Source organism: Cryptomeria japonica, chromosome 1, assembly GCF_030272615.1.
Source record: "Cryptomeria japonica chromosome 1, Sugi_1.0, whole genome shotgun sequence".
NCBI lineage: Eukaryota > Viridiplantae > Streptophyta > Pinopsida > Cupressales > Cupressaceae > Cryptomeria > Cryptomeria japonica.
The window spans coordinates 697,641,088-697,667,403 of record NC_081405.1 but is presented as its reverse complement, the minus strand read 5'-3'; the positions used below and the strand labels follow the sequence as shown (position 1 = coordinate 697,667,403).

General features: G+C 37.2%; 1 protein-coding gene across 3 annotated transcripts in view; it reads left to right on the top strand.

Annotated features, from left to right (window-relative positions):
• LOC131044610 (uncharacterized) overlaps positions 1–26,316 on the top strand; it is a 122,496-nt gene that overhangs the window by 92,654 nt on the left and 3,526 nt on the right. For 2 of the 3 annotated variants that reach the window (XM_057977962.2, XM_057977963.2), the window contains exons 8-12: positions 4,147–4,248; positions 5,432–5,545; positions 5,677–5,733; positions 5,922–5,988; positions 6,119–6,172. In XM_057977962.2, the coding sequence (XP_057833945.1) occupies positions 4,147–4,248; positions 5,432–5,545; positions 5,677–5,733; positions 5,922–5,988; positions 6,119–6,172 (394 nt within the window). The remainder of the gene's footprint in view (positions 1–4,146; positions 4,249–5,431; positions 5,546–5,676; positions 5,734–5,921; positions 5,989–6,118; positions 6,173–26,316) is intronic. The other variant, XM_057977964.2, reaches the window with a different exon arrangement.

Genomic DNA, 26,316 nt, shown 5'->3' with positions numbered 1-26,316 from the left:
AGTTAATTCCTAAGGAGGGAGATAGGACTAACATCAGAAACTGGAGACTTATTACACTTCTGAATGTATTAAATAAGATTTTGGCAAAAATTCTTGCTCTAAGGTTGGAGTCAATCCTGCCTAAGATTATCAGCAATACCCAGACATGATTTATCAAGGGCAGATATATATTAGAAAATCTCCTTACCTGCTGGGAAGCCATGCACTGGGCCCAAACATCCAATCAACAAGGTACTTGCCAAAAACTTGGTATGGTTTCATGGCAGGTGAAACTTGCGAATACTCAGGATTGTGAAAAATGCTTAAGTACTTAGCAACTTGTCGAGTTTGCAATCTATGCATGGAACTACTTTGTAAACGGTGTGGACTTCGAGACCATGCTGATGGTGGATGTGCAAAGTAGAAGATGACCATCAATATGATTGATCTAGAGAGAAGTAATGGAATATTAGCCTTTACTCAAGCTGAAGCAAAAGAGTTTGTGTACTTGGACCCACTTACAGAAAAAGAAAGACTTTATGAAGCAAGAGTTGAGGTGGAGCATGCCATAGATAATGAACATCGTCACACAAATACACATGTAGGTACAGTAACAAATTGATTGGATTTGGATAAAATTATTGCAAGGTAAGTACATCAACCTATCATACTAGTTAAAGTAGTGCATTTATTGCAAAGTATTATCAAACTTAGGAATGCTATATAACCAATACTATACTTGAGAGGGATCAGATGGTGGATGCTACCCTCCATGTAAAATTGGGAAGTGAGAATAATTAGGATTCCATTAGGTCCCAAAATAGCACTTCCAAATCCTAGAGCTTATTTCCACCTTCAAGGCTAGGGGTTTGTCTTCAAGAAGGTGAAAAGAGGCTCATCAAAACACTCAGGTTGGTTAAAGGTTAGCATATGAGAATAGGTAATCTCTCATACTCTTTGGGTTAACTTAAACTCAGGAAGGTATTCCTAGAGGTATGCCTGAATAGGCATGTAAATTAAACAAAATGAACATTTGTATAACCCACAACAGCCATACCCAAATGTATCTTTAGCCTGAATAATTATCACCAAGTCAAGTTTAACTAGTTACAAATAACCTCTGTATAGCTGATTCAAATACTATGCATATGTATCTTAAGATGACAACCATAATATGATTCCTTAAGATAATTTCTTTGTAGACGCTTTAACATTAGTAGAACATGAACGTGTTGTAAATGATTCATTGATAATGAAACATTTCATTTCACCCAATATTTATCCCTGGTTGTATTACTGAATCATAAACAACAATATATCAATCTACTTCTACTTCCAAAACTACCATTGAATGAATTTGATGATATTAATGGGTGTGGAAGGTCAATATTTCTACTAATTGGTGCCTTATTGGGTAATGGAGTTATATCCAACATGACCATCAAAGAACTATTAATAACAAACGTATGATTTAAAATAAACATTTCTGCTTAGTAATCCTTCTTTGAACTCATTGATATTCATTGACAACACGAGACCATTGCATATATTGATTAATTAATAAATTTAAATGTTGCAACATTTTCAAATTCTCTGTTATAGCTACAACAACAAATTTGGTGAAAGAAAGTTTATAAGAAGAGGGCCTATCACACCTCTTTCTCCGCAAACAATCCCAAATATCAATGACCAGTCAAGGAGACAATTGTTTACATATATTTGCTACAGTAGCTACCTCGTTGCAATTTAGAGAGTAGTTTGAATGATGGATAAACCATAGGTTGCAAACTCGAACTCGGAGAGTACTCTACAAGCCCAAAATTTTTAACTTGGCAGACACTCGGCAACTTAGAAAGTACTAAAACTTAAAATTTCTTAAAAAACCATTTTTTTTTTTGCAAAATTCAGTTACAAAATGTATTAAATTGAAAATTGACATCTCAAAAGAGAAATTGCATGGTTTAATAGCAGAAACAATGTGTGAAAAACGTGTTTTAACCAGCATTTTACCCACGTTTTTTGTGTCTAAAAAAATGCGTGAGTTAAACTTGTAAAAACTTGCAGAGAAAAAAAAATAGAGTACTTGACAACTTGGAGAGTACTCGCAGAGTTTGCAAACTATGGGATAAACTAGCAAATACTGAAACCCAAGAGTATTCTGCATTGTGGCTAGCAAAAACCTAAAGGTCCAACTCTTGAGTGAATGAAGAAGAAGAACATGCTTATATAGCTTGGCAACCTAGGAAATTGAGTTGTGAAGGAGATGGTGCATAGATTTGATCCTATAGAGATCGCCCATGCTATAGCTGCCATTGTGATATATGTTGCATGTTAGAATTGTTCCTTTGAGATCCACAAACATCTAGAACTGTGAGAAAATCGCTCCTTATCCATTTACCATATCTATGAACATTAATAGTGTGTATTTGCATGCAAAGATGAGGGAATTGCTTGAAAAATCTGTTGAAACAGTGGCATGGAGATGGCTTATCAACCATCAGGTTGTGCAAGAGTAACTGTTGCACTAAATCTGGGTATGCACAAAGTGTAATTTTCTGTTTTGGATTCATGCAAACTTGCATATAGAATGATTTCTTGGGCATTGTTGAATTAAATTTGGTAGTTGTAGGGCCAAATCAGGTCACAAATAGAGCTTTGGGTCATTTAGGATACACCAGTGGAGTGCACAACAAAAAATGGTAGGAGTTTTAGGTAGTTAAGGATTGGAGGAAAATCATACAACATGCCAAGACTAGAGCATTGGGGGATTGGGAATCTGAATAACTTATACTGCATACCAATAGGTATTGGTTTATGGGAAAGTCAGATACTCTAGTACAAGCAAAGGGACTTAGAGAGGAAATGTGGACTTTCAGGAAAAGGCATGCCAAGGATGACAAGTTCGACATGAACACTTGGATGCAAAACTCTGAAACTCTGATTAACAACAATAAGAAATTTTTTATAAGGGCATGAACGTGTTGGTAGGATTGGTAGGGAGAGTATGCAAGTATGGAATTCTTGAAGGTCAGAATCTTCAACAAACACACAAAACCACAGGGCCAACACTTAGATTTAGCCAATTTTGGATTTATGACAACTTAGGTGGTTGATTGAAGTATAAGGGGGAAACCACTCAAAAAAAAATACATCTTTTGAACGTATGGGACCCATTAAGGATGTCTTAGATCGATCATAAACAATGGGTCAAATATGACTAAGAGACAAAATGGAAGGGACTCAAGAAAAAATCAACATTACAGGTTTGAGTCCCAACAGACTCAATAATCGAACTACCATTGTCAAGAGATCATGTGATTGTTTCCATGTCCCTCATGATAAATTTGACAAGGAAACTAACAATGGCACATACTATATATGGATTTGGCATGAATCTAACAACTACAATTACTAGTAGTGGATTTGGCATGAATGCACTTCCATAAGATACTTGGTGAAGCTGAGGTAAGTCAACTATTTGGTTGCCAACTTTATAGTTGGTAGGAGCAGACCAACAAGGAATAGAAGTGTTTGGAGTTCTCATGGGGCTAAATGTAATAATTTGAACTCAAGAATTTCTATTAAACTTCATTGTCATCTCATTATGTAAGAAGTCTTACAATGCATTGTTGGGTCAGGGTTTGTTGGTAGCAGCTGAAGTCTACAATAATTGGAAAAACAAAATATTCTCCATTGAAAATAAAAGATGGAAATATGTAATTGATTTGAGGAATTGGGCAATGAGTGAGGAAGTAACTTCTTTGGATTCATTACACTATTGTTATCCTTGCATGTTCAAGCTTATTGAAACTTGAAAGTGTCACCATAAATACATATAATGTAACCTTAACTGGTAGTGGACAATTTGTTTTGCTTGCAATTGTTAAGTAGATATGTAACATTTGTCAGGGATTGTTGCATAGATCAATCATATCTACCATCTCTACAATTGAAATTGATGGCTAAAATCATTAGAACAAGGGAAAAGATTGCTGTGACATTATACCAACCGTTTTGTTTAATTCTGTGCATAGCATGGATATTTGATGGATTTAAGGTGCGCAGGAAATTATCCTTACTTATACATGATATCACCGTGTTGTAATTGTAAACTGGTATAATGTGATAAGAGAAAAAAGTTAACTCTGAATATTTCATGGCTTGCAGGTGGTTTGCGAAGCGATTTCTTCACCCTGATGTCGTTTCATCTTTTGAATATATATTCATCTGGGATGAAGATTTAGGAGTTGAACACTTTGATGCTGAAAAGTAAGTTCTCCTACTCCATTTAATACAGAAGATTATTGTATTTGTAGCTTCTTTCATTAATGTAACAGATTATTAATAAATGTATGAGATGGTCTTTCACTGATGTCTGGAGTCTGATTGACTACTTTTGGTCACTTATGGACATTAATGTACTGATCTTATCCATAGCTTACTGGTGAGTTTTGACATCTGTACTATTCCTATCCCACACCGTACAGTTCTAACTAGAACTTGAGTGGGACTATATACATTGGAGAATGTCTTAGAATTAAACTATATATTTTCTTAGACACAATCGGTCAGGGAACAAAATGATTGCATGTGTTTTTATCTGTTTCTATAATGGCCACACACCTTTATCAGGCATATTTGAAATGAATTATCATCCTCCAATAGAGTTGAATAATAATTTAGCAAGCCTGCTCAAGTTAATTATTTCAATGAGTTATAATTCTCAAGTAGAATTGAATGATAATTTAGCAAGCCTGCTTAAGTCAATTATTTATCCCATTAGGAAGTCCAAAATTCTTGCATGTAGAAAATTGGCAGTGGCTGCACGGGTTTCTTTTATTAAAGTGTGAATACTGTTAATCTCTTTATTTTTGAGAGTATCATACAATTTCTGATTTCATTTACTTATTGGTCCTAATATTCAGTTTGGGTGACATTAGTGCATCGATAAGGCTCCATGTTGCTATTACTTGATAAGAAAAATATACTTTTCTTTTGCTGTTCATTCAGTGTTTCTAAAATTATTACTATTCTATTCAGGTTGCAAATTGAAACCGAATTGGATTCCCTTATTAGCTTCTCTCTGTTATGGAATGAGCCAATTATTTAGAATATAACTTGTTTCAAGCAATATTAAAGTCTCTACAAATGTTTACACACAATTAAGACCTGTTGAAATGAGAGATATATTCACAATGAATTCCCATGCTCATTATTCTCATCCTTTAGAAATCATGATGGGATAAATAAAGTATTATAGCAGCAATTCTTTGTCTGCATATCTGTAATTGAATGTAATGGCATTAATGTCTGGCAAATCATGCTTTTTTCTTTTCTCATTTCATGTTTGTAATGTAGAATTAAATAGGCTGATCTATATTGTTTAGATCCTTATGTTTATATTCTATTTAATTGTTTGAGGTACGTATAACATGAGTCATATTCAATATAGGTACCTACAACTTGTTAGGAAGCATGGCTTGGAGATATCGCAACCTGGTTTAGAGCCAAACAAAGGCCTAACGTGGCAAATGACCAAAAGAAGGGGTGATTCTGAAGTCCATAAGTGAGAACTATTATCTTCTCCATTAGTTTGTGTCTCTTTTTCCATGACCTATTTAATAAATTTATCCTTGTTAATCCTTCCTTGCCTTTTGTTTTCATGCTACATTTAACTAACACTATGCTTTTGTTCAGGGAAACACAAGAGAGACCTGGCTGGTGCCATGACCCACATTTACCCCCATGTGCAGCGTATGGTTTCATTTGTTCAAATGTTTTTGAGATTATTTTTAGAAGTTTTCCTAGGATGTGGTAAATGGCAAGCATTCTGCATGCTGCTTTTTATTCACTTTGTTTTGTAAACTATGCATAAGTTTACCAGATTTGCTATCCATATGTTATTTAAATAGGTGATTCAAACTGAGTACTTTTGTAACCAGGTTTGTGGAAATAATGGCTCCTGTATTTTCCCGAAAAGCATGGCGGTGTGTTTGGCATATGATTCAGGTATTGGACGAAGAGATTTTGTTGAACAAACACTACCTTACTTGCAATGAATGATTTTGTATTTAGGATTGTAGACATTTGGTAATTTCTTGTATAAGTCACTTTCAATTCCTTATTGTCATTATGGCAGAATGATTTGGTTCATGGATGGGGTTTAGATTTTTCTCTGCGGAAATGTGTAGAGGTGAGTATAATCTTGAGATTTCTATTCCTTTAGACATGTCATACATGCAAAAGCTATTTGTTTTGTTTGAGCATAGGAAAATGGCCCACTTTGGAAAGGGAGTGCCAAGTAGTTCAAACAAGTTTTGGTCCTTAAGTATTGATATTCAGTGGCTAATTCACCCATATGAATATTTTTTAATTCCTTATGACAGTTGATTATAATTTTATATGACTGCGCCTTATCAATTGCTTAAGAAGACAATGAATTTGTTCACAGAAAGAAAGATATTATGTGAAATGACCAAGGATGACCAAAAGTAGGTCAATCAGGCTCTAGGGTACACCAGTTTACAAAGAAATTTCTAGGCTGGATAATCCTAGAGAAGGTTCCATTAAGGGGAAGAACCCAAAAAAAAACAAAACAAAACAGCAAGGTACCACCAACATAGGTGGTCAAGAAACCAATATAAATAGCGAAGTAGGGGATACAAGAACCCCAAAGAGCATAAGCTGAGGAGTAGTGGAGAGAGAAGGGATTACTGTGTGCCTGGAATGGAATAAACATATAGCAAAAATCAACACAAGAACATATAATAACACACAAAGCTACCCTGGTGTTGTGACCATTTCACACATCGCCCCATCACAAATGGGGACCCCCTCTTTTTGCTTGTTTTTCGCTTGTTTTCGCTTTCGTTTTTAGGGTTTTGTTAGTCAGTTAGTTGTCTGGATTTAGGGCCAAGCCTTAGGGTTTTAAATTTTGCCTTTTCAAGCCAAAATCCAGTCATTTTTTGAGAGCTTTTGAGCTTCTTTTCTAGAATGCAAATTTTGAATGCAATGAATTCGCCAAAATGGTCTAATTTTCAATTGGAATGTTCATGCAGAGCTTAAACTTGTCTAAGTGTTGACCGTCAATATGAATTTTTGTCTGACTGAATATTTTGACCAAATTTTGACTTTTTTGAATTTTGATCCTGGGCATTGGAATTGATTTGTTTTCGTCTCGTGAAGTGTTAAAATGTGAAAAATCTTGTTATTTTGGCCTGTAGGAGCAAAATCGCTCCTGTCCCTCAGTGAAGGACGGGAGCTCAATTTCAAATATCTCATCATCCTTGCAGAGTCCAGACAAATTTTACGTTTGAAATAATGGAGAACGACAAGATCTTTCCATTGAATATAAATTGAAGATTTTCATGAGCACAGAAAGGCCTCCAGGAAGAAAATCGCTCCTGTCCCTCAGTGAAGGACCGGAGCTACAATTCAAATTTCGTCTTGTCCTTGCAAGATTTTGAAAGTTTAGCAATTTGAGGACGTCCAAGGGAAGATGCTTTGCCAAATGAATATAATTTGAGATGCAAAAACGAAGGAGAATGATCTATATTGACCAAATCGCTCCTGTCCCTCTCCAAGGGACCAGGGCGAGGTACCTTGTAGCTCTCGTCCCTCTCCCAAGGACTAGAGCGATTTCCTCCATTTTGCAAAATCCAGACAAGGGTCAAGGCAAGTTTACGTTCAAAAACAAGGGAAAACATGAGATGAGCACATTGAATATAAATTGAAGATTTTTTTGACGTCCATACCAGTGTTAAATGCCTAGTTCGCTCCTGTCCCTCAGGAAGGGACCAGAGCGATTTTTGATATAATTGCTTTTCTTGCAAAGTTACAAATAATGTAAAGGCATGGGTGGATAGAGTGAAGAAGGACGAATCCGTTGAATATAAACTTAGAGCATGGCAAAGTAAGATGAAGGCCACAAGGGAAAGATCGCTCCTGTCCCTCTCCAAGGGACCAGGGCGATACAATGGTGATGACCCGTCCCTCCAAAGTTCAAGGTCGTCCCTCCAAGGTTCAAGGCTGATCCAAGTCAAGACGAAGGGTGGCGAAGACATCTCAAGGCATTTCCATCAAGCACAACGTTGCAAGGGTCATCACATGGAAGGATTTGCACTCTATAACCCAGATCGCTCCTGTCCTTTGGCAAGGGACCAGAGCGATATCTACATAATGGCGTAAATTTCAAAAGGCAAACAAATTTCAAGTTACCAAAAGGGTCGAAAGGACATCATTCCACGCAATGAAGATAATTGCAAGTTGGCACAAACAAGAACAAGCATGTTATGATGAACTTCGCTCCTGTCCCTCAGGAAGGGACTAGAGCGATATTGATATATTAGATTAATCCATGCAAGATTTACGTAAAGACAAGGGTACACAAGGTTACATATGCTCCAGGACATCGTTTGAAGATAATTTGCAAGAGTTTTAAACGTCCAAACATTGCTAATCAAGGTAAAAGTCTCCCATCGCTCCTGTCCTTTGGACAAGGACCAAGGCGATACTATTAGAACACTCCCGTTCCTTCAAAGATCAAGGCGACGCAAGGTTAGGAAGTGCGAAGGACAACGTTTGAAGGACATTGCAAAAGAGATCGAAGTTTAAAATCGCCAAGACCAAGGAAAACATGTGGATCGCTCCTGTCCCTCTCCAAGGGACAAGGGCGATGATCCTTATAACATCGAAGGTACCTTGCAAAAGCAAGTGGAAATAAGCGCAAAGGACACAAGCAATGATATTTCGAAGGTCAAAGATGCAAGGTGAACGCAAAAACATGGAGATCGCTCCTGTCCCTCTCCAAGGGACCAGGGCGATAATGGTCATGGGACGCACTTGCTCGCACAAGGAAGAAATTCAAGTTCGAAGGACCACCAGATGATCGATTTAGGACGTGGAAATGAAGGAGTTAAACGTCAAAAAACGCAAGAATCTAGACCAAAATCATGGATCACTCCTGTCCCTCTCCAAGGAACCAGAGCGATGAGGTACGTCCTTTTATTTTCATATCTTTGGCGCCAAATTTAAACAATTCGAATTTCATTAAATGCTAAATCAATTTAAAAAATTGAAAATCCATTTTTTATTGGCATTTAATGTGGCGTTAAACATTTATTAATTATTTTGCCTTTATTAAAATCGAAATTTGCAAATTTAAAAAAACGCAAGGCATTAATAGTTAATTAATTAATATAAAAAAAAATCGAATTGGAGCGCTCATATATGGAGGTCGGCCTTGTCATTTCATTGCAAATCATTTAAAAATGGTTTTATTTACCAAGTCGGCCTAAGGGATGAAAGGGTGAAAGCGCTATATATTGAGGGTGGAAGATATCATTTTTACATAATCATTTTTTTTTTATCCTTCATGCGAATTGAGGAAAGCAAAGATAGAGCGAATATTATCCAAGGTGGTGAAGACACTCCAAAGGTGGTGCGAATTGCATTGAAGACCAAGGGTGGCGCGCTTAGACATTCCAAAAGTGGTGCGATTCCGAACCAAAGGTGGCGTAGACATTCCCAAGATAGTGTGAGGCGTGCGAAGTGTGTTTGAAGAGGTGCGAATTGCATTGGAGATCAAAGGTGGTGTGAATTCGAAGACCACACCAAGAGCAAATTTGAAGATCACATTCTCTCCAGAGGTGGCGAAATCAAATTTGAGGGGATCATATTGAAGATTATCTTTATACCTCAATTTTGCCTAGGCAAATTTTGTTTTTGCATTCTAGAGTTAGCTCTCTATCGAGGTATGGCGATTTAATTATTATTGTTTTATTCATTCATCGTCATATTTCAAATTTTGAATTTTAAATCTCTTAGTTCAATCGTTGTATTTTAGGAAATGATAACTCTAGAGACTTATCATTAGGTTTCCTAAAATTTATCTCTCTTATTTACGTTATTTATTGCAAAATCTATTCCTTATAATGAAATGTTGTGTAGGTATGGCGACCCCAAAGGCGGGAGCATCCACCAGTCGCTCGGCTCTCATGAAAGAAGATCAGAAGACTGAAGAAGTGGAGACCAAGATCGTGTCCAAGTGGAGCAACATTGGAGATACAAACTTGGGGAACTTTAGCACGAAGAAGTTCCGAGAGGTCCCTTACATCGGCAAGCCATCACCTGTCGCCCGGAGAATAATAGAAAGTGGCATCATTAAGGCGGCCGGTTTTCCTCCAGCCATTCAGTGTCACGAGTTGATGATCGAGTGTGCCCGTCATTACAATCCACAGTCCAGGACAATTGTGTCCAATGAGGGAAACATTTTGGCGTACCTTTCAGAGGAAGCCATAAGTGAAGCCTTCCATCTTCCAGAGCACAGGGACATGATATACAAGAGCATTGAAGGAGCCAGATCAGTATACGATGATGATCCAGATGCTTGCCTAAGCATAATCAACAAGAACTGGCTACTTAAGAGTCGTCCCCGTCTGAGCAAAGTACCGAACACACCACACAGGATTGATTTCCAAGAGGAGTACAGAGATTTGATCACCATGCTCAACAGAGTTACAGGAGCACCTCATGCCTTCTATTTTGAGAAATGGATGTTTTATTTCATCCAGGTGATTGTTCAAGGAAAGGGTACAATACATTGGGCTAGGATAATTAGCCATTGCTTAGACGTACAGTTGAGAAGACTCAGGGCTACTAAGTCCTTCCACATGAGTTCATACGTCATCTATGCCTTAATCAGGAGCGTTGAGTACGCAGGACTACCTCACAGAGGAGTGATTGGAAGAGGACCCGGCGAGGTCAGAGTTTGTGAATCCTATACCTACTTGCATCATCCACCAGGGAAGAACTACAAGTTAATCAATGATACTTTCACGATGAACATCACCAGGACGCTGCAAGGAGGGATTCACAACAGATTATCTCAGGATGCCCAGCAGTTAATCAAGAGGTACGGTGCTTGGTTCATTCAGTTTCCCAAGTTCACTTACATTAGAGTGTATGGATGTCCTTTTCCCCCATACATGTTGCCGAGATACCCGACAGACAGAATTGTGTTACTTGAAGTAACAAGGCAGTTGGCAGCATATGTGAAAGCATTCAGACACAGACATCAGAATGGAGTTCAGGTACCTATTATTTTGGGTAATTCAGTTGAGGTATGTCCCAATGTCTCAGCCATGGATGATGCAGAGAGGGAGTTAGCCTTGTATCCTTTTTCATCTTTTGCTTGGAGGAATAGTTTTGACCCTCATGGACATTTAGAGGAGACAGTCGGTAGAAGATTTAGACATGAGTACCAGATTGAAGATTTTATGATGAATCTCCTAGATGATCTCGAAGTGAAACGAAAGATACATTCTAGATTGCCTTTGGATTTCATCAGGAAATGTAAGATTTACCGAGTAGCCGACCAAGCTCAGGACAACGGCAGGCACATCCAATCTTCATATGATAGAGAAAGCAAAACAATAAGTCTGAATTGGAGTGAGCCCGAGGCCGTGGATTTAGATGAATTGATGGCACCAGTCTTGTCTTGTACTCGCAGATGGGTAGACGTTCAACATCAGAAGTTGAGAGAACAAGGCATAGCCATGTCTTTTACTTTGGAAGAAAAGCCAGCCGAAGGTGGAGCCAGTGTTAGTGAAGGCAATCCTAATCCTAGGAATTCAGGTGAAGGTAACCTTCGATGTGCCAGTGAGGGCAATCTCCATTCGAGAGGTTCAAAGAGAAAGGAGAGATCAGAAAAGAAAGAGCCTTCCAAGAAAAAGCAAGGTGCTAACAAAGATCAAACACCAGGTACTTCTTCCAGACCAGAAGATAGAGCAGTTCGATTGGAAGAATCCATGGAATCGATGGTACAGAATGACAGGCAGGAGGAAGGACAGGCACAGCATGTTTCATCCGATGGATCCCTCCAAGACTATGATTTAGATAATGATAATGAAGTAACATCTCCTCCCAGACAAGAAGAAGTAGTACACAAAGAAATTCAAGTTCAAGAGACAAGATCAAATATCCCAGATTGGTTGAAGGAAAGATTGACTAAGGTGATCGCAATTGAGGACGAGGACAGTGCAATTGATTTAGAGAGCCTTGTTGGACGTTCACATATGACAACAGAGAAGAAGAAGGCTACAAAGATGTCCAAGATGATTCGAGATGAGACTGGATCTAGAAAACTGCAGATAGCTACACCGGCAGCGGACAAATATGAGGATGAGATCCTAGCAGAGGACTATCATATACAGACTATTGAGTTAGGACCATCCACAGCAGAGCAGACTTTAGATGATGCCACCGACACATTTGAGGCATTGAAGGATAAGTTTAGAGAGGAAGTAGAAAAGAATAGAAAGCTTGAGAAAGAGGTCGGTGCATGGAGGACATATTTCAGTCACATCAATGAACCTTTGGGACGTCAGGATCCAGTTAGATCACCATTGCAGGCATTGCCCCTTCAATCAATCAATGAAGCAGAAAGATTCAGGAACATGGTCCAGCGTACATGTAATTGGATGGATAGATCTCACACGGTGGCCATTGAGTTTATTACAAGGATGTCGAAGATCACCCACCAGGCTATCCAAGTTCTTGAGATAATTCACAGATTGATGGCAACAGTAGCTGCATTTGCCCATACCAAGGACGTTGTCATCCCTGTCTTGAAAGTTATAAGACATACATCTAGAAGAATTCTAGCACAAGAGAAGATCTTAGAAGGTGATTCTCACAGTTTGTTTCAGTGGTCAACCTTACTCCATATAAAGAGTGTTCTCTTTGAGGACATCAGTGTTAGATGTGGTCAAGTTGAGGAGGTGATCAATCCGATCCAGGACAGAGTATTTGAGGTACTTCGTACCATTCTTGGCAGAGGGATCGAGGTCGAGACAGATGTGGATTTACAAGAATTTGAGGATAGAATCACGATCATCTTTCGCAAGGACGCAGATGTTACAGATGAGCAGTATGATCAAATGTATGCCACCATGCTCCTGATTGATAGAACAAAGGAACTTGAACCTACTTGGGACACAGCTCTTCTAGATGCATTTGATCAGGTTATCCACTTAGAAGAGAGTATCAAGAATCTTCCCGAGATTCCAATCACAGAAATCGAAGGAATCGTGACAAAATTCATTGCATATGCTAAGAAAGAGAATTGGAAAGGGAATAAGATTCTAGATGAAAGGTTGTTACAGATGACATGACATCTTATTTCTCATTGGTTGATACCTCCTAGATTTTTGTGCCAAATTTAATATTTGGCTATGCATTTAATATTGTTCAGTAAAAAGGAGGTCATTTGTAACAAACCCTAATTAGGGTTTAGGTGTCATGATCTTGTCCATTGATTTACTTTCAATCTGGACCTTTCATTGTAATTGGGGATGCTATTTATACCCCCATTTTTCATTTTATTTAGAGTCAGTTAATAGAGAATAGAGTTAAGAGTGAAATAGAGAGATTAGAATTGTAAGCAATTTTTATTTTGTAGCAAGATTGAGTCTTGAAGAGAGAAATTCAAGCAATTGTTGTATATGATGACTTGGAAATCAATAAAATATTGAAGTTATGGTGTTTTGTTGCAAATTTCATAAGTTATCTTCATGGTTGTTGGATGTACTTGAATCATGCTCAATCAAAGTAGTTTGTTAATTTGAAAGGCTAAGTGTGAGGTTTGATATTTGGTAGGATTCGCAATCCAAACCACTAGCTTCTTGCTGATTGTAGGAACGCCTTGCGTGGTCGACTGGAAAACATTTTGAGTCCTTAACCTTCAAGCATTTTCGCATCTAGGATATGTACCTTCGTAGTAGTGTCCTTGGTCTTTGATGCATTGAATACCATTATTACCTTAGAAGATCGCACTAATTTCAATTAAGTTGTTATCTTATGGCAAAATTGGAGTTAGTTGAGTCTTGCCAAATCTCATTCATGCTAAGTCGTTCATAGGGTTAGGCTAGATTAGACCTCTTAAGCCCTATTTTTTTCCTTTTTTTTAAAAGTTCCTTTTTAGTTTAGTGAAATCTTCGAGCCTTTGGAATCCGTAAGACGCCTTGGAGGAAACAGCAAATCACATCATACCACTAAAAGCTTGTCCACACGTGGAGACCCCACTAAAAGAACCTTGGAGTCCATCTAACTGATCCTTTTTGCAGATCTTCAGCAGTTAGAGACTATTTTCTCAAGAGAGGATAAGATGCCTAATGGTATTTTATTCTGTGTATGATTGTGTACAAAATACACGTCAACACCTGGAGAAACCAATGTGGAAAGAAGCACCAAAAGAATAAGGCAGTTTGCCTTCTCTTGCCACCATCTCCTTGCAATTTATCACTTCCCAAGTCGTCAAAGATACATATAACTATACTTGCAAGTGCTTTGTAGCATAATTTAAATGCACACTCACAGCTACACACAATTCTCTAGCACACATTTCAATCAAGAATAGAATCAAGAACAGAATCAGGAGCCCCTTATAACCTTTTTAAGGGCATATGCCCACAATTCAACAAGAAAGGCTGGAGCAAGAAGCCCAAAATCTAAAAATTGGACACATCATCTGCATCCATTACTCTCCCTAATCTTTTCTCATTGGAGATATGTTAGGATTAAGGTGTAATTGGAGAAATACTTTTTATTTAGATTCTCCTAGGAATCTTGATATTAGTTGTCATATGCATTCACGAGGGAGGTGGATCACAGTGGTGATGGTTATATTTGACTTTGGACTTATTTAAGGTACTTTACCATTTTCTGGCCAGTAGAGGAAGAAGTGGAAAATCTTGTCATAATGGATGAGACTCACATGAATTATTTGACTCCAAAATAGAGCTCTAGACTTCAAGATGTGAGCCTTTGGGGAGTTATTGCTCAAAGATGCTTTTGAAGCTACATTTTTTATTTGGGGAATCATTGATTGAGCCCATGGAATGTCTACGTGAAGTCATTGATTTAATTTACTATTCTTGGAAGATGCTCTCTTAGGTGGGTGTGGGTTTTTTGCATGATACAATGGTTTTGGAATCCATTGTTTTCGTGAAACCATTTATGGTTTTTGCATCTCTCTTTGCCTATATATTGGAGGTATGAGGTAGTGGTTCTAGCTTATTGTTTACAAGTAAGCAAGTGTTGTCGGAATGCTATCATAGTGCACAGTGTAGTGTGTTGATATTGCATCATATATATTGAGACTAATACATATTTGTCCTCTTTTGTAATTTTTTTTCCCAAAAGGGCTTCTCCATATAAATTCTGTGTCACTATGGTTTGCTGATTTCTGCATTTTTACATAATCTTTTATGGTAACCCTAAGTTAAGAGATTAATGTCAGATTTCTGTAAACTTTGAAGAAGACTTTATTGCGGTAGTTTCACCTTGGTTCTCGATAAAAATACCCTAAGTCACAAGGTTCGAATTCGACAGCCATGAAATTTGGATGAAATTCGACAAGGGAAAAATTCGAAAAAAAATTCGGATAAAATTCGCCTTATATAATTTTGTTTATTTTTAAATATATGTATACTTATAATAAATTATCAGAATAGCGACCCTTGTTGGAGAAAATCCGAGGGCGACCCAGCAGTTGCAGACACCCATGACCCAATAGATACAAAGCATATACAAAGAATACCCACGACCAACTGAGTTGTGTTTAGAGGCGGATAGCAGTGCTTTATAGAGGAAATTCGATTAAATTCGAACCTCGTCCATGAAAATCGCTGTATCCTGTGACTTAGAAAATACCACTACAAATGTTAGGAAGAATTACCATGACACAGCTGGAATCAACATGACACAAGTGGAATTCCTATAACATAGTAGAAACTGTTAACCAAGTGGAACTCCTATGATTAAGGAGAAGTTGTTAACTTGATGTTTCTAGCAGTTTTGTCACTACCAAAATTGTACAATGTTTTAACTCTGTTTGCTAGGAACCTACTTTAATTAAATTTGATCTCAAAGTGTTTGGATCACCTCAGAACCTTCTACAATTTGTGTAGACACTTGCACAACTTGTATACTTTATTTTTTGCTCGATTCATTGGATTGGGTGTGATTTAAGATAGTATTTTATTATTTTGAGTAGTTAATGAGAAAAGTGGCATAGTAATTTAACCTAATTAGCTTGCTTACGACTTAGTTTGGTTCACACCTCCCCAGTAAAGAAGGCCTTTAGTACTTAGAAGCTTAGAAGATCATGAGATGAGGGAATAATTTCCCCACTTTCTTTTGAACACCACTCGGCATTGCATGGAAATTGTCTTTTCAATGCCATTTACTGACCTTCCTTCTCTCGTTCCTTTGACGCTGTCATCTTCTATCACAAAATAACATCCTTGTGTATCTCTTCTTGATAGATCGGCTTAAGGCCTTCTTGTTATGGAATTTCACATGGACCATACCTAAGTGGTTTCAACTTCTTTGCTTTACCCTGCAGTCTTCTCTTATTCAAGCATTGATATGTAAATACAAATATGAGAAACACCAATCAATACGACATACTATACTGAATTTGCAAATGTAAACGAGAGCAAGATAATAACCACAAAATGAAGACAAAGGATTTACCTCCATGTGAAGATTCTTTTTGTCCATGGAAGTTGGCTTTCCCCTTACTGTTGGTATTTTCTAAATGATAAATTTTCTGCATGAGAATTTCCATTAGGTCCTTCATAGTCTCCATTGATTGAGATACCGCTTGCAGTCTCCATCTTGAGTAAGCTGGCTTCTTTATCAAAGAGCTCTTCTTCTCTTTCCATGCTTTCTAGTTCTCTTTTCCACCTGTGTGACTCAATGTCTATTTGCAAAGGTAAAAGATCTTTTCCACTTGATCTTGTTATGGGCATGAACCTGCAATATCACTTATAGCAACTTTGAAGAAGTGAAGAAACCACTTTGATACCAGTTGGTCTGAAACCTCAGATGGTTATACCATAAATTATTTTCCAAAATATAGATTTGAGAAATGAAATCAATACTGCATACCAAACTGAACTTGCAAATGTAAATGAGTGCAACATGATCTCAAGTGAAAACAAAGGATTTACTTTCAGAGAAATTTGTTGGAAAAACCTCAGCAAAATTTGAGATATTTACTCACTTAAAATTTACAACTTCAAGGTAATTACTGTATTAGGTCACTTGGCATACGCCCAACCGGATTCACCATAAAATTAGGCCTTAAGTTCACAAACACTAAACTCTCTTAAGAGTTTTGAGTAACCGACAAAGTCAATTGCAATATGAACTCACTTTTGAATCCACTATAGCCACTTAAATTCCCAACAAACTCTAAAATTGATGTTTATTTTCATTTACAATAGCATATATATGCTTCATAAGCTCATAGAAAAGTCCAAAAGTTGCCAAAAGTCAAAAAACAAAAGAACTTTGAATGCCACAGGACATTTTCTTGTCCCAGAGTGAAACTACCTCCTTGCGACAGGTGACTTTAAAACTGCCCCTTTTAGAATTGAGAAACAGATCCATTTGAAATGCAATCTTACATTCCTACATATTTCAAGTAGGAGAAAGCATTAAAATGACCATCTACACAAAAAGATGACATGCAATGCTGAGAACTGGCCACAGCTGATTCCTTAAAGTAAATGCAGAAAAATGACTTGAGGTACTTTATCCAAATTGCATCATAGTGGACTTAGTATATTTATCTTACTCGACCCCTATTCTTATAAACTTACTTGAAATGACCATGAACTTAAAGGACCCTCGAAACACCCTCAACTCAATAATTCTCAGCAAGGACCAGAGCATGTAAATTATTCAAGGGTCTACAGAGATTGCAGAAGGTTCCAAATTGAGCAGGACATCTTGAAATCAAATTCAGTTGAAGTAGCTTCCAAAGAAATATAGCAAAAATATGGTAGTGGTAGTATTATTTTGGGGATAAAACTGCAAAAAGCAACAGTGTGGTTCTTTTCTTGTGTCATCGATTATCATTCCCCCCAGTCAGTTTCAAGGTCATCCTGTCAGGATTTATGAACTTTACCCGTGAAGTTTTGCAAGATGTTTGTGTTTGCACTATTCCAAATTGTGCGTTAGAGGAAGGTTTTGTCATCTGAAGCACATGCCAGCATATATATAGATTACTGGTGGATGTGGGGTAACATTAGATATATTGGGTTCTTGTAAATTGTCATTGCAGGGAATCTCTCACAGTATAAGCCATTGTATTTCCTTGATCAATGCACTTCGTATTGTGCTTGTATAAGGTGTTGAACATTTATTAAGCTACAAATATAATTAATAATTTCAAAAAAATTGATTTGTTCAGGAGGTCAAAAATATCTGGTAAAATTTCTATAGCAATTAAAAAATCCAGACTGAACCATACAAATCTGACTCGGCCAAAGAATCCAAACCAAACTGGATTGAACAATTCTGGCAGGATTTGGCAACTGTTGGTACAACCACAAAAAGTATGGTTGAATTGTGCTAATATTTGTTCCAAATATTGTAACGTGTGGTTCCAAGTGGTAAGGAATAGCCTAAGTAAGTGTCAAAGTTTCCTCAAGTATGCTTATAAAATACTGCAATGCTTTGGACACTCGACTTAGTTTCTTGTTGGGATCTTGAAAGAAAAGATGTTTTTCAAGAACCACCAAACAAGATTAAAAATTGAAGTTATATAAACAGACACAAGCTTCAAGAAAGAAGTGTGATAGATCATCAACATTTTGGCCGATCCTATGTTGAATGCTCCATCTCAAGGATGAAATGTGTTGTGGATGATAGAATTAGAGCATCTTATATAGATAAGTCCTTATTGCATACACAAGATGCTGTGTAAAATGATCCCAAGACTAGAGCATTGATTAATTAATCAATTAATTCAAATGTTGGATAGTCTTTTAAAGGAATATTAGATAAAACAAATCTTTAATTAATTAGCTACAACTCTTTGATTAAGTTAATTATTGCTTTATGCAAGTAATTATTTTGATTAATTCTTAATTAATTAATCAACCAAAAAATTAATTAATTGTGGGACCTCAAGCTTGAATATGGCAGCTCACCAAGAATGACTTAAGCACAAGCCTGCTACACTATTTGAATCAATAGAATGTTTTCCAATCTCCATAGCTTCGCCATAGTCATTATTTATATGAGTGATCCTCCTTGGTAATGATGTCCACTTTATCAAGGCAAATTTGGTGTGTTGTCTCTCAGAGTGGGCTGAACATAAACAGCCGGTATTTTGTGGCTTAAGAGGGTTTTTCTCCAAAACTAAACAGCCATGATGTGCTGGCCGTCTAAGCTCTTTCCTCAGAATGTTCAACCAAAGTAGATTTCTGTGTCTTGTTGAGACAAATGCCCATAGAATGCTCTTTTATCTTTAATAAATTATTTTTCTTTTGGATGACAATTTTTTTATATATTTTGGGTCAATGTTTTATCTTACCCTTCATCACTCATCATTTTGAACAATTCTATTTTATCCTGTGCATTCCTATTCTTGTTCAATAGGATGAAAGTCATCTTAATCTTTATATGCTTCAAAGTTCTAGAGATTATTGGAAATCTTTTCAGTTTAAGGGATGAAAGCTTGAGGTGGTTCTGTTGTACACTCAGCTGTACATGGACAAGGATGAAAGAGCACTGTGGGGCATTCTTTTCAACATGGCTTAACTACAGTTGGTCTTCATAAACGACTTAAGATAGATGTAATTTGCTGAAGTGACCCTCCATAGCAATGACTGTAATTAATTGAATTAGTTAGTTTGTTAATTAATTATTGAATTAATTAATTTGGACTTAAAAAATGACTTGAGATCAAGTCATCATTTGTAAATGTGACCATAGCAATGCCTATAATTAATTGTCTAATGAGCTAGTGGCCCTAATGAGTTAATGAATTAAGTATTTTAATTAATTTTGAGAAACAGTTGATCAATTAATTAATTCATCTAGTCAGAGAGTTGTAACTAGTTAATTAAGGGTACAGCTAGTCCTTTAAATGGTTAGTTTACAGCTTTCAAATTAATTGGTGAATTCAATAATTCTCTAGTCTTGGGTTGTCTATGCAAGGAGCTCTAGTTCTGTAATCCTATACAACTCTTGGTTGGAGGACAATTGGATTGTAGGTGTGGCTCTAAAAGTAAAGACACAAGTTTGAATTTCCTATGTTGACCCATGGTATCGTACTAAAATAGTCAACATATATAATCTTCATCGCCAACAACATGACTATTGATAGGTATTGTGACGTATTCACACATCGCCCCATTGCAAATGGGGACCCCTACTTTTTGCTTTCTAGGGTTAGTTTTCTTGGCTTAGTCTTTTAGGTTCTTGGCTATTGATCTTTGCATTAGAATTGCCAGAGAGCTTATTTGAATAGGATGCTCTCGTTAGGATGAGATGAACCAATGGGTGGCCCAGGTCAGGGTCTCTTTGAAAGCCCACTTTAGGTCTGGCCTTGGTCTAGTTTTGGGGTTAAAGATTTCTTCACTTAGTTTGATGAAGTCCTTTTACTTTAGGCTTTGATTGGCATGGAACTGACCTATTTGTCCTTAGAAAATGCCTAATGATCAAGTCTAGACTTGAAAATTTGACAAAATTTATAGAAATTTGTACTAGAAGGCCAAATTCGCTCCGGACCCTCTCAAAGGGTCCAGGGCGAATTTCTTGAGAAAGAGATTATTACCTTAGGTTCTTACAGTTTAAGGTCTTGTTTGATTCAAATATACTTGTATACCTATTAGGAGGAGCATGATGTTGAAACTTGAACATGAAAACTTGAGCAAAACTGGAGAATTTGTGCTAGAACCAAAAATTCGCTCCTGACCCTTCCAAAGGTGCAGGAGCAAAGGGTCAGGAGCGAATCTCTCCTAAACTCCCTTTGCCCTCCTAATTTCCATGAAATCTCACTCTAGAATGATTAATTGGAAAGAAATTAGTTTGAATTCACCCTTGGAGATGCCTTGGACAAACTTGGACTTGGAGATTTAGAGAGAAAGTCTCGAATTTGAGCATTATTGCAAAATTCGCTCTTGATCCTTCCAAAGGTACAAGAGCGAATTCTCCTAAAATATATATTTGCTCCTTGTTTAGGTCAAAGTCTTTGTTCCTATGGCATGATTGAGAGAGGATTAATGTATTGATGCCTTGAAAAGGGCTTTGAAAGTGAATTGCATGCACTTGGATCATGGAGAAGTTTGAAATTTGAGCTTAAAGAAGAATTTCGCTCTTGACCCTTCCAAAGGGTCCAGAGCGAATTCTCCTAAGAACCTCTCTTGGTCCTAACTTGGACTATAACCCTTGCTTCCAGGCCTTGACTGAATGAAGAATGATCTATCCATGCCTTATAAATGAACTGGAGCAAACTTGACGACCAAAATGAGAGAAATTTGAGCCAAAAAGCAAAATTTCGCTCCTGACCCTTCCAAAGGGTCCAGAGTGAAATTCTTTGAGGTCATGTACCTTCCAAAGGTACCCAAGCGAAATCCTTAGAAAGGCCTAATTTTCAAAAGTATTGAGTGGACATCGCTTTGAGGGCAAATGGACTTGATTGAGATGGAGGAAGGACCCAAAAGCTAAGTCTAAAAGCAAAGTTGAAGGAAATGATGAGAGTTTGAGTGCAAATAGCTATTTCGAAACTGACCCTTCCAAAGGGTCTAGAGCGAATTCTTTTAAAACCTCCTTTTGCTCCCAATTTACATCAAGCCTAGCGTTGATTGAGGTTGATTGAACTTAGAGGCATCCTTAGACATGCATTTGAGTGAGTTGTGGTCACAAAGTGTGAAGAATTTGTGCAAAAATGCAAAATTCGCTCTTGACCCTTCCAAAGGGTTCAGAGCGAATTTTCTTGGAGGGTCCTGACCCTTCCAAAGGGTCCAAAGCGAAATTCCTAGGAGGTCTTGTACCTTGCCTAAGCCCTTGAGCGAAACCTATTCCTAAGCATTTTTGAAGGCAAATGACTTGTTTTTGATGAGAAAAGGATGCGAAATGAATTTCTATGATGGAAAATTGAGCAAAATGATAATTTCGCTCCTGACCCTCTCAAAGGGTCTAGAGCAAATTTTCCTAAACACCTATTTGCTCGTTTGGGGTCAAAATCTTTGTTCCTATGGCGTGGTTGAGAGAGGATTGATGTAGACTTGCCTTGAGAAGTGAATTGAAGCAAAGGAAATGATGAGTTTGAGACCAAATGACAAAATTCGCTCTCGACCCTCAAGGGTACCAGAGCGAATTCTTTTGCTTCAAATATGGACTAATTTCATGCCTTGGAACCTTAATTAGGATGTTATCATGCCTTGGAAACAATTGAAGTAAAGAAAAATGATGAGAAAGTAAAGGATTTGAGCTTAAAAGAGCAAATTCACTCCTGACCCTTCCAAAGGGTCCAGAGCGAAATTCTTAGAGGGACGTACCTTCCAAAGTACCAAGGCAAAATTCTTGAAAAAGCTAATTCTTCACCCAAAACAATTGAATGAATCCCCTTTGAGTAGATTTGAAGGCAAATTAGCATGATTTGGATGTGAGAAGGATTCAAAGGACAAATCTAAGACAAGATCATGAGAAATGTGAGTTAAATTGAGAAAAATGCCAAATTCGTTCCTGACCCTTCCAAAGGGTCTAGAGCGAAATTCCTTGGGAGAGAGGGTTTAGCTAATGAATTTGTGTTGAAGGTCTTCTTAAAGGTGATTCTATTGTTGGAACAATCCCAAGAACTATGAATTTGAGAGTGCTTTCATTTGAAAAGTGAGAAAACTTGAAACAACTCCTAATTCTCTTTTGTACCTTCCAAAGGGTCCAGAAGGAAATTGATCCTAGTGCCTTATTGTTGATGGTTTGAAGTGAGAAATACTATGTTAGAGTGAATATATCATGTGTACTTAACACCATTTTTGTTTGTTTTGCAGATCAACAAAATCAAGTTGGAGGAAGATCAGGCCAGGGCAAGGACGACTTCTTCAAACCTCATCATCATCAAGGACACACTAAGTGCAAAGAAGAAGACCAAAGTGTTAAAGACTTCAAGTGTTCAAGGAATTGCAAGCAATAGAGAAAGCTATCCTCAGGGTCCTCATTCTACCACATTAAGAGATCACGAAATGTCAGAGGAAGGATCATACAAACATTTCAAGGCGATATGAGCTACCAGAGAAGGAGTGTCTTGACCACGACTTCCTGTCACTATTATGCAAAATTAAGAAGAGGCCTCATCAAGCACAAAAGAGTCAAGGAGAGGTACATCATTCATCAAGTACATCAAAGACAGAAGAGGATCAACCAAGGTCAGTGCAAGGGAATGTTGAAGAAGTAGATAGTTTCAGAAGAGTTAATCAAAGTTAGCTTCTCATTATCACCACATTGAGTATCAAAAGAGATACGACGTTCCTTGACTAAGCAAGTGTAGGACAAGGTGGCATCCCAGTCATTGTTCCTCTAGTCAGATAGGTCCACATCAACATGTCCAGATTCAGTGAATCACGCTTATACATGAAGGCACAAACTTCGATGTACCTACCCTTGTTTCCTATTGGTTCTCATGCATTAAATGTAATTTTCTCATTGGCTAGAGGAGTTTGTTGTAACAAACCCTAATTAGGGTTTCCATCTTGTAATCCTAGCCATTGATTGTGAATCAATCAGAGCCATTCAATTGTAAAGAGCTCTCTATATAAAGCTCCTACTCTTCATTTGTGAAGGTTAATAGTTAGTTAATAGTGAATAATAAGAGAATAGCTAATAGTCAAGAGTTAGTAGCTAGAATAGAAGCTTAGATAGCAATTAGAGTAGATTAGGAAGAGAAGGCAATAAATTGTTGCCTTGATTGTAAATGAACTCCATTTTCATTGAAGTTATGGTGAAGTGTGTTGTTTCTTTGCAATATGCATGGTTTCTTGTTGAATCTTTATTTTAGATGGTAATGATTAGATTGAATGAAGGAAGTTACTGAATGCACTCGCGTGGAATCTACCTAGTCCAAACCACTAGCCTCTTACTGGTTGTAAGTGCGCCTTGTGTGGTCAACTGGCATTGAATGAGCTTAATCTCGAATTGTTATGCGTCTATTGTTCATGCATTAACTTGAATGGTGATCAGTGTTTGATGGTGTAACGATTTGAACATATTTGAAGCATCCCTTAGAAGATTGCACTGAGTTGGTGTCGGATTGTTCAACCTGATGGTGAGACTCAACCCAGTAGGACTCCACCTAGTCCTTCATCTACCTTCTTACATTCTAGGTCTTAGATTAGATTCTCTAAACCCTACACCTTTTACTATTTCTTTATTCTCCCTGGTGAGTAGATTGGACATCCAACAAATCAATCTTTTAGGCATACAAACGTAAGTCCCTTGTTATTCCAACATAATCACATCATACCACAAGAGCTGATCCACACGTAGAGACCCTACATATAAGAACCTTGGAGTCTTCTCGAATGATCCTTAAGCAAATCTTCAGCATCCGAGAGATTTTGTTCAAGAGAGGATAAGATACCTTGGTATTTTATTTTGTGTTCGCATGTGCATAAAAAACACATCAACAATAGGCTTACAAAAAAATAAATATCTGACACACATTTTATCATAATGATGGATCATGTAGGTTGATTCTTAATTTTGATGGTTTCAAAATTGTTTCACAGGTCTGTCTAGAAGTTGATACTAAGAATCAAGACTTGCATTTTAGCCCAATTAACAGGCTGTTTATTGAGTAATTGTATAATAATAATAATAATAATAATAATAATAATAATAATAATAATAATACCCCAAAAACGTTGGGAAGCCTAGATATTTCATCAAATAAAATGTTGAATTGATTTCTCTATAGAAATATAGAAAAAATAAATTAATGTACCAAAATCTATAAAGATAGTCAAAGGGAGCAGGAGTGATACTAAATAGTGGGAGTGCATTAGGCATTGTAATTCCGTTGAAGCTCTTAGTTTAAAAGAAAACAATGATGAGTTATTGACCAGTAAGCTAAAGCCAGTAAGCAGTTTACTAGTCAACTTTGTGCCCATTGCTAGTTTTTTTTCTACCAATAAAGGCTTGTTGACTGTGGATGTTAGGAGAGTTTCTAGGGAAAGTACCTGACTCCCCACTAGGATTGTCCAACCTTGTTCTGTCAGTCCTGAACAGGACTTTCATGTCTTTTGTTGGCTCTTCCATAGTGATAGATGCTGCTGCTGCCATTAGTTATTTTTGTCTGAGCTTTGCTACCAACATTGGACTTTGTTGTCTCTTCTCAAGATTACCTGCCTTTCTCTTCATTTGTTGGGATTTTTCTCTTGCAGTGGATGTTGTGCAAGTGCTTGATTGAGTGCATTCCCTCATGACAACCATGGAGGACTAATTTTTTTTAATGGTATCCAAGAGATGCAATTTTTGACAAAGTGTCATGAAAGTGTGTATGAAAGCACCGTATCTCCGTGGTTACCTGGTTGGCATACCTTTGTTAATGTGGGTGAGAAGCTAAAACTGAAGTTATTGCTAGAACAAAGGAGATGGTATGAAAACAAGCTTTTGATTACGGCTCTTAAGTAACAAAGAAGGAAGGAAATACTTCTAGAAGTTCATTTCCAGTAACCTTCCACCTATAAACTGTGAGAAAATCTAATCAGAGACAAATGAGGCTTCAAATAATACAACACAAAATAATATGTGCTTCATATTTTTGTATCAAATACATCACACTTATATAGGAGTTTAATCCCCTACATTATAGGAAACTCTCAAAACAGCTTTCCCATATATATTGAGTTGTTTTAACAACTCAACACATTCGTACCACTAATACAATAACTTATATAACAAACTATAATAAACCTACCAAATTATTATTTTATGCATCCTATGATGCAATATTTCCAACACCCCTCCCCCCCCATATTGCATTGTTCTCCAACTGTGGATAGTGGACCAACAATACTTGATGACCACGTTCAGTATTTCATCATAAGGTTTGAGTAGGGACATACACATCTACTCATGACAATCAATAGTGGAACTAGTTTCACTATACTAACTATACTTTCATCCATGGATAGGGACAAACACATCTACACCCATGGAACCAAGGATAGGGACTAACACATCTATCCAAGGTCTTACATCATGTTTGGATAGGGACAAACACATCTATCCAAGATCAAGGTTATGAACAGGGATACACACATCTGCTCACAATAATTATGATAGGGTACAAACACATCCAATTAGAATCACAACTCTTGTGATTGGGGATAAACACATCCATCATTTACATCATCTTGTGAATGAGGACAAACACATTCATTCACAAACAACCAACAATAGTGATTGGGGACAAACACATCCAATCACAAGTACAAACATTTGATTTGATTTAGAAAATATATTCATCCTCACTGT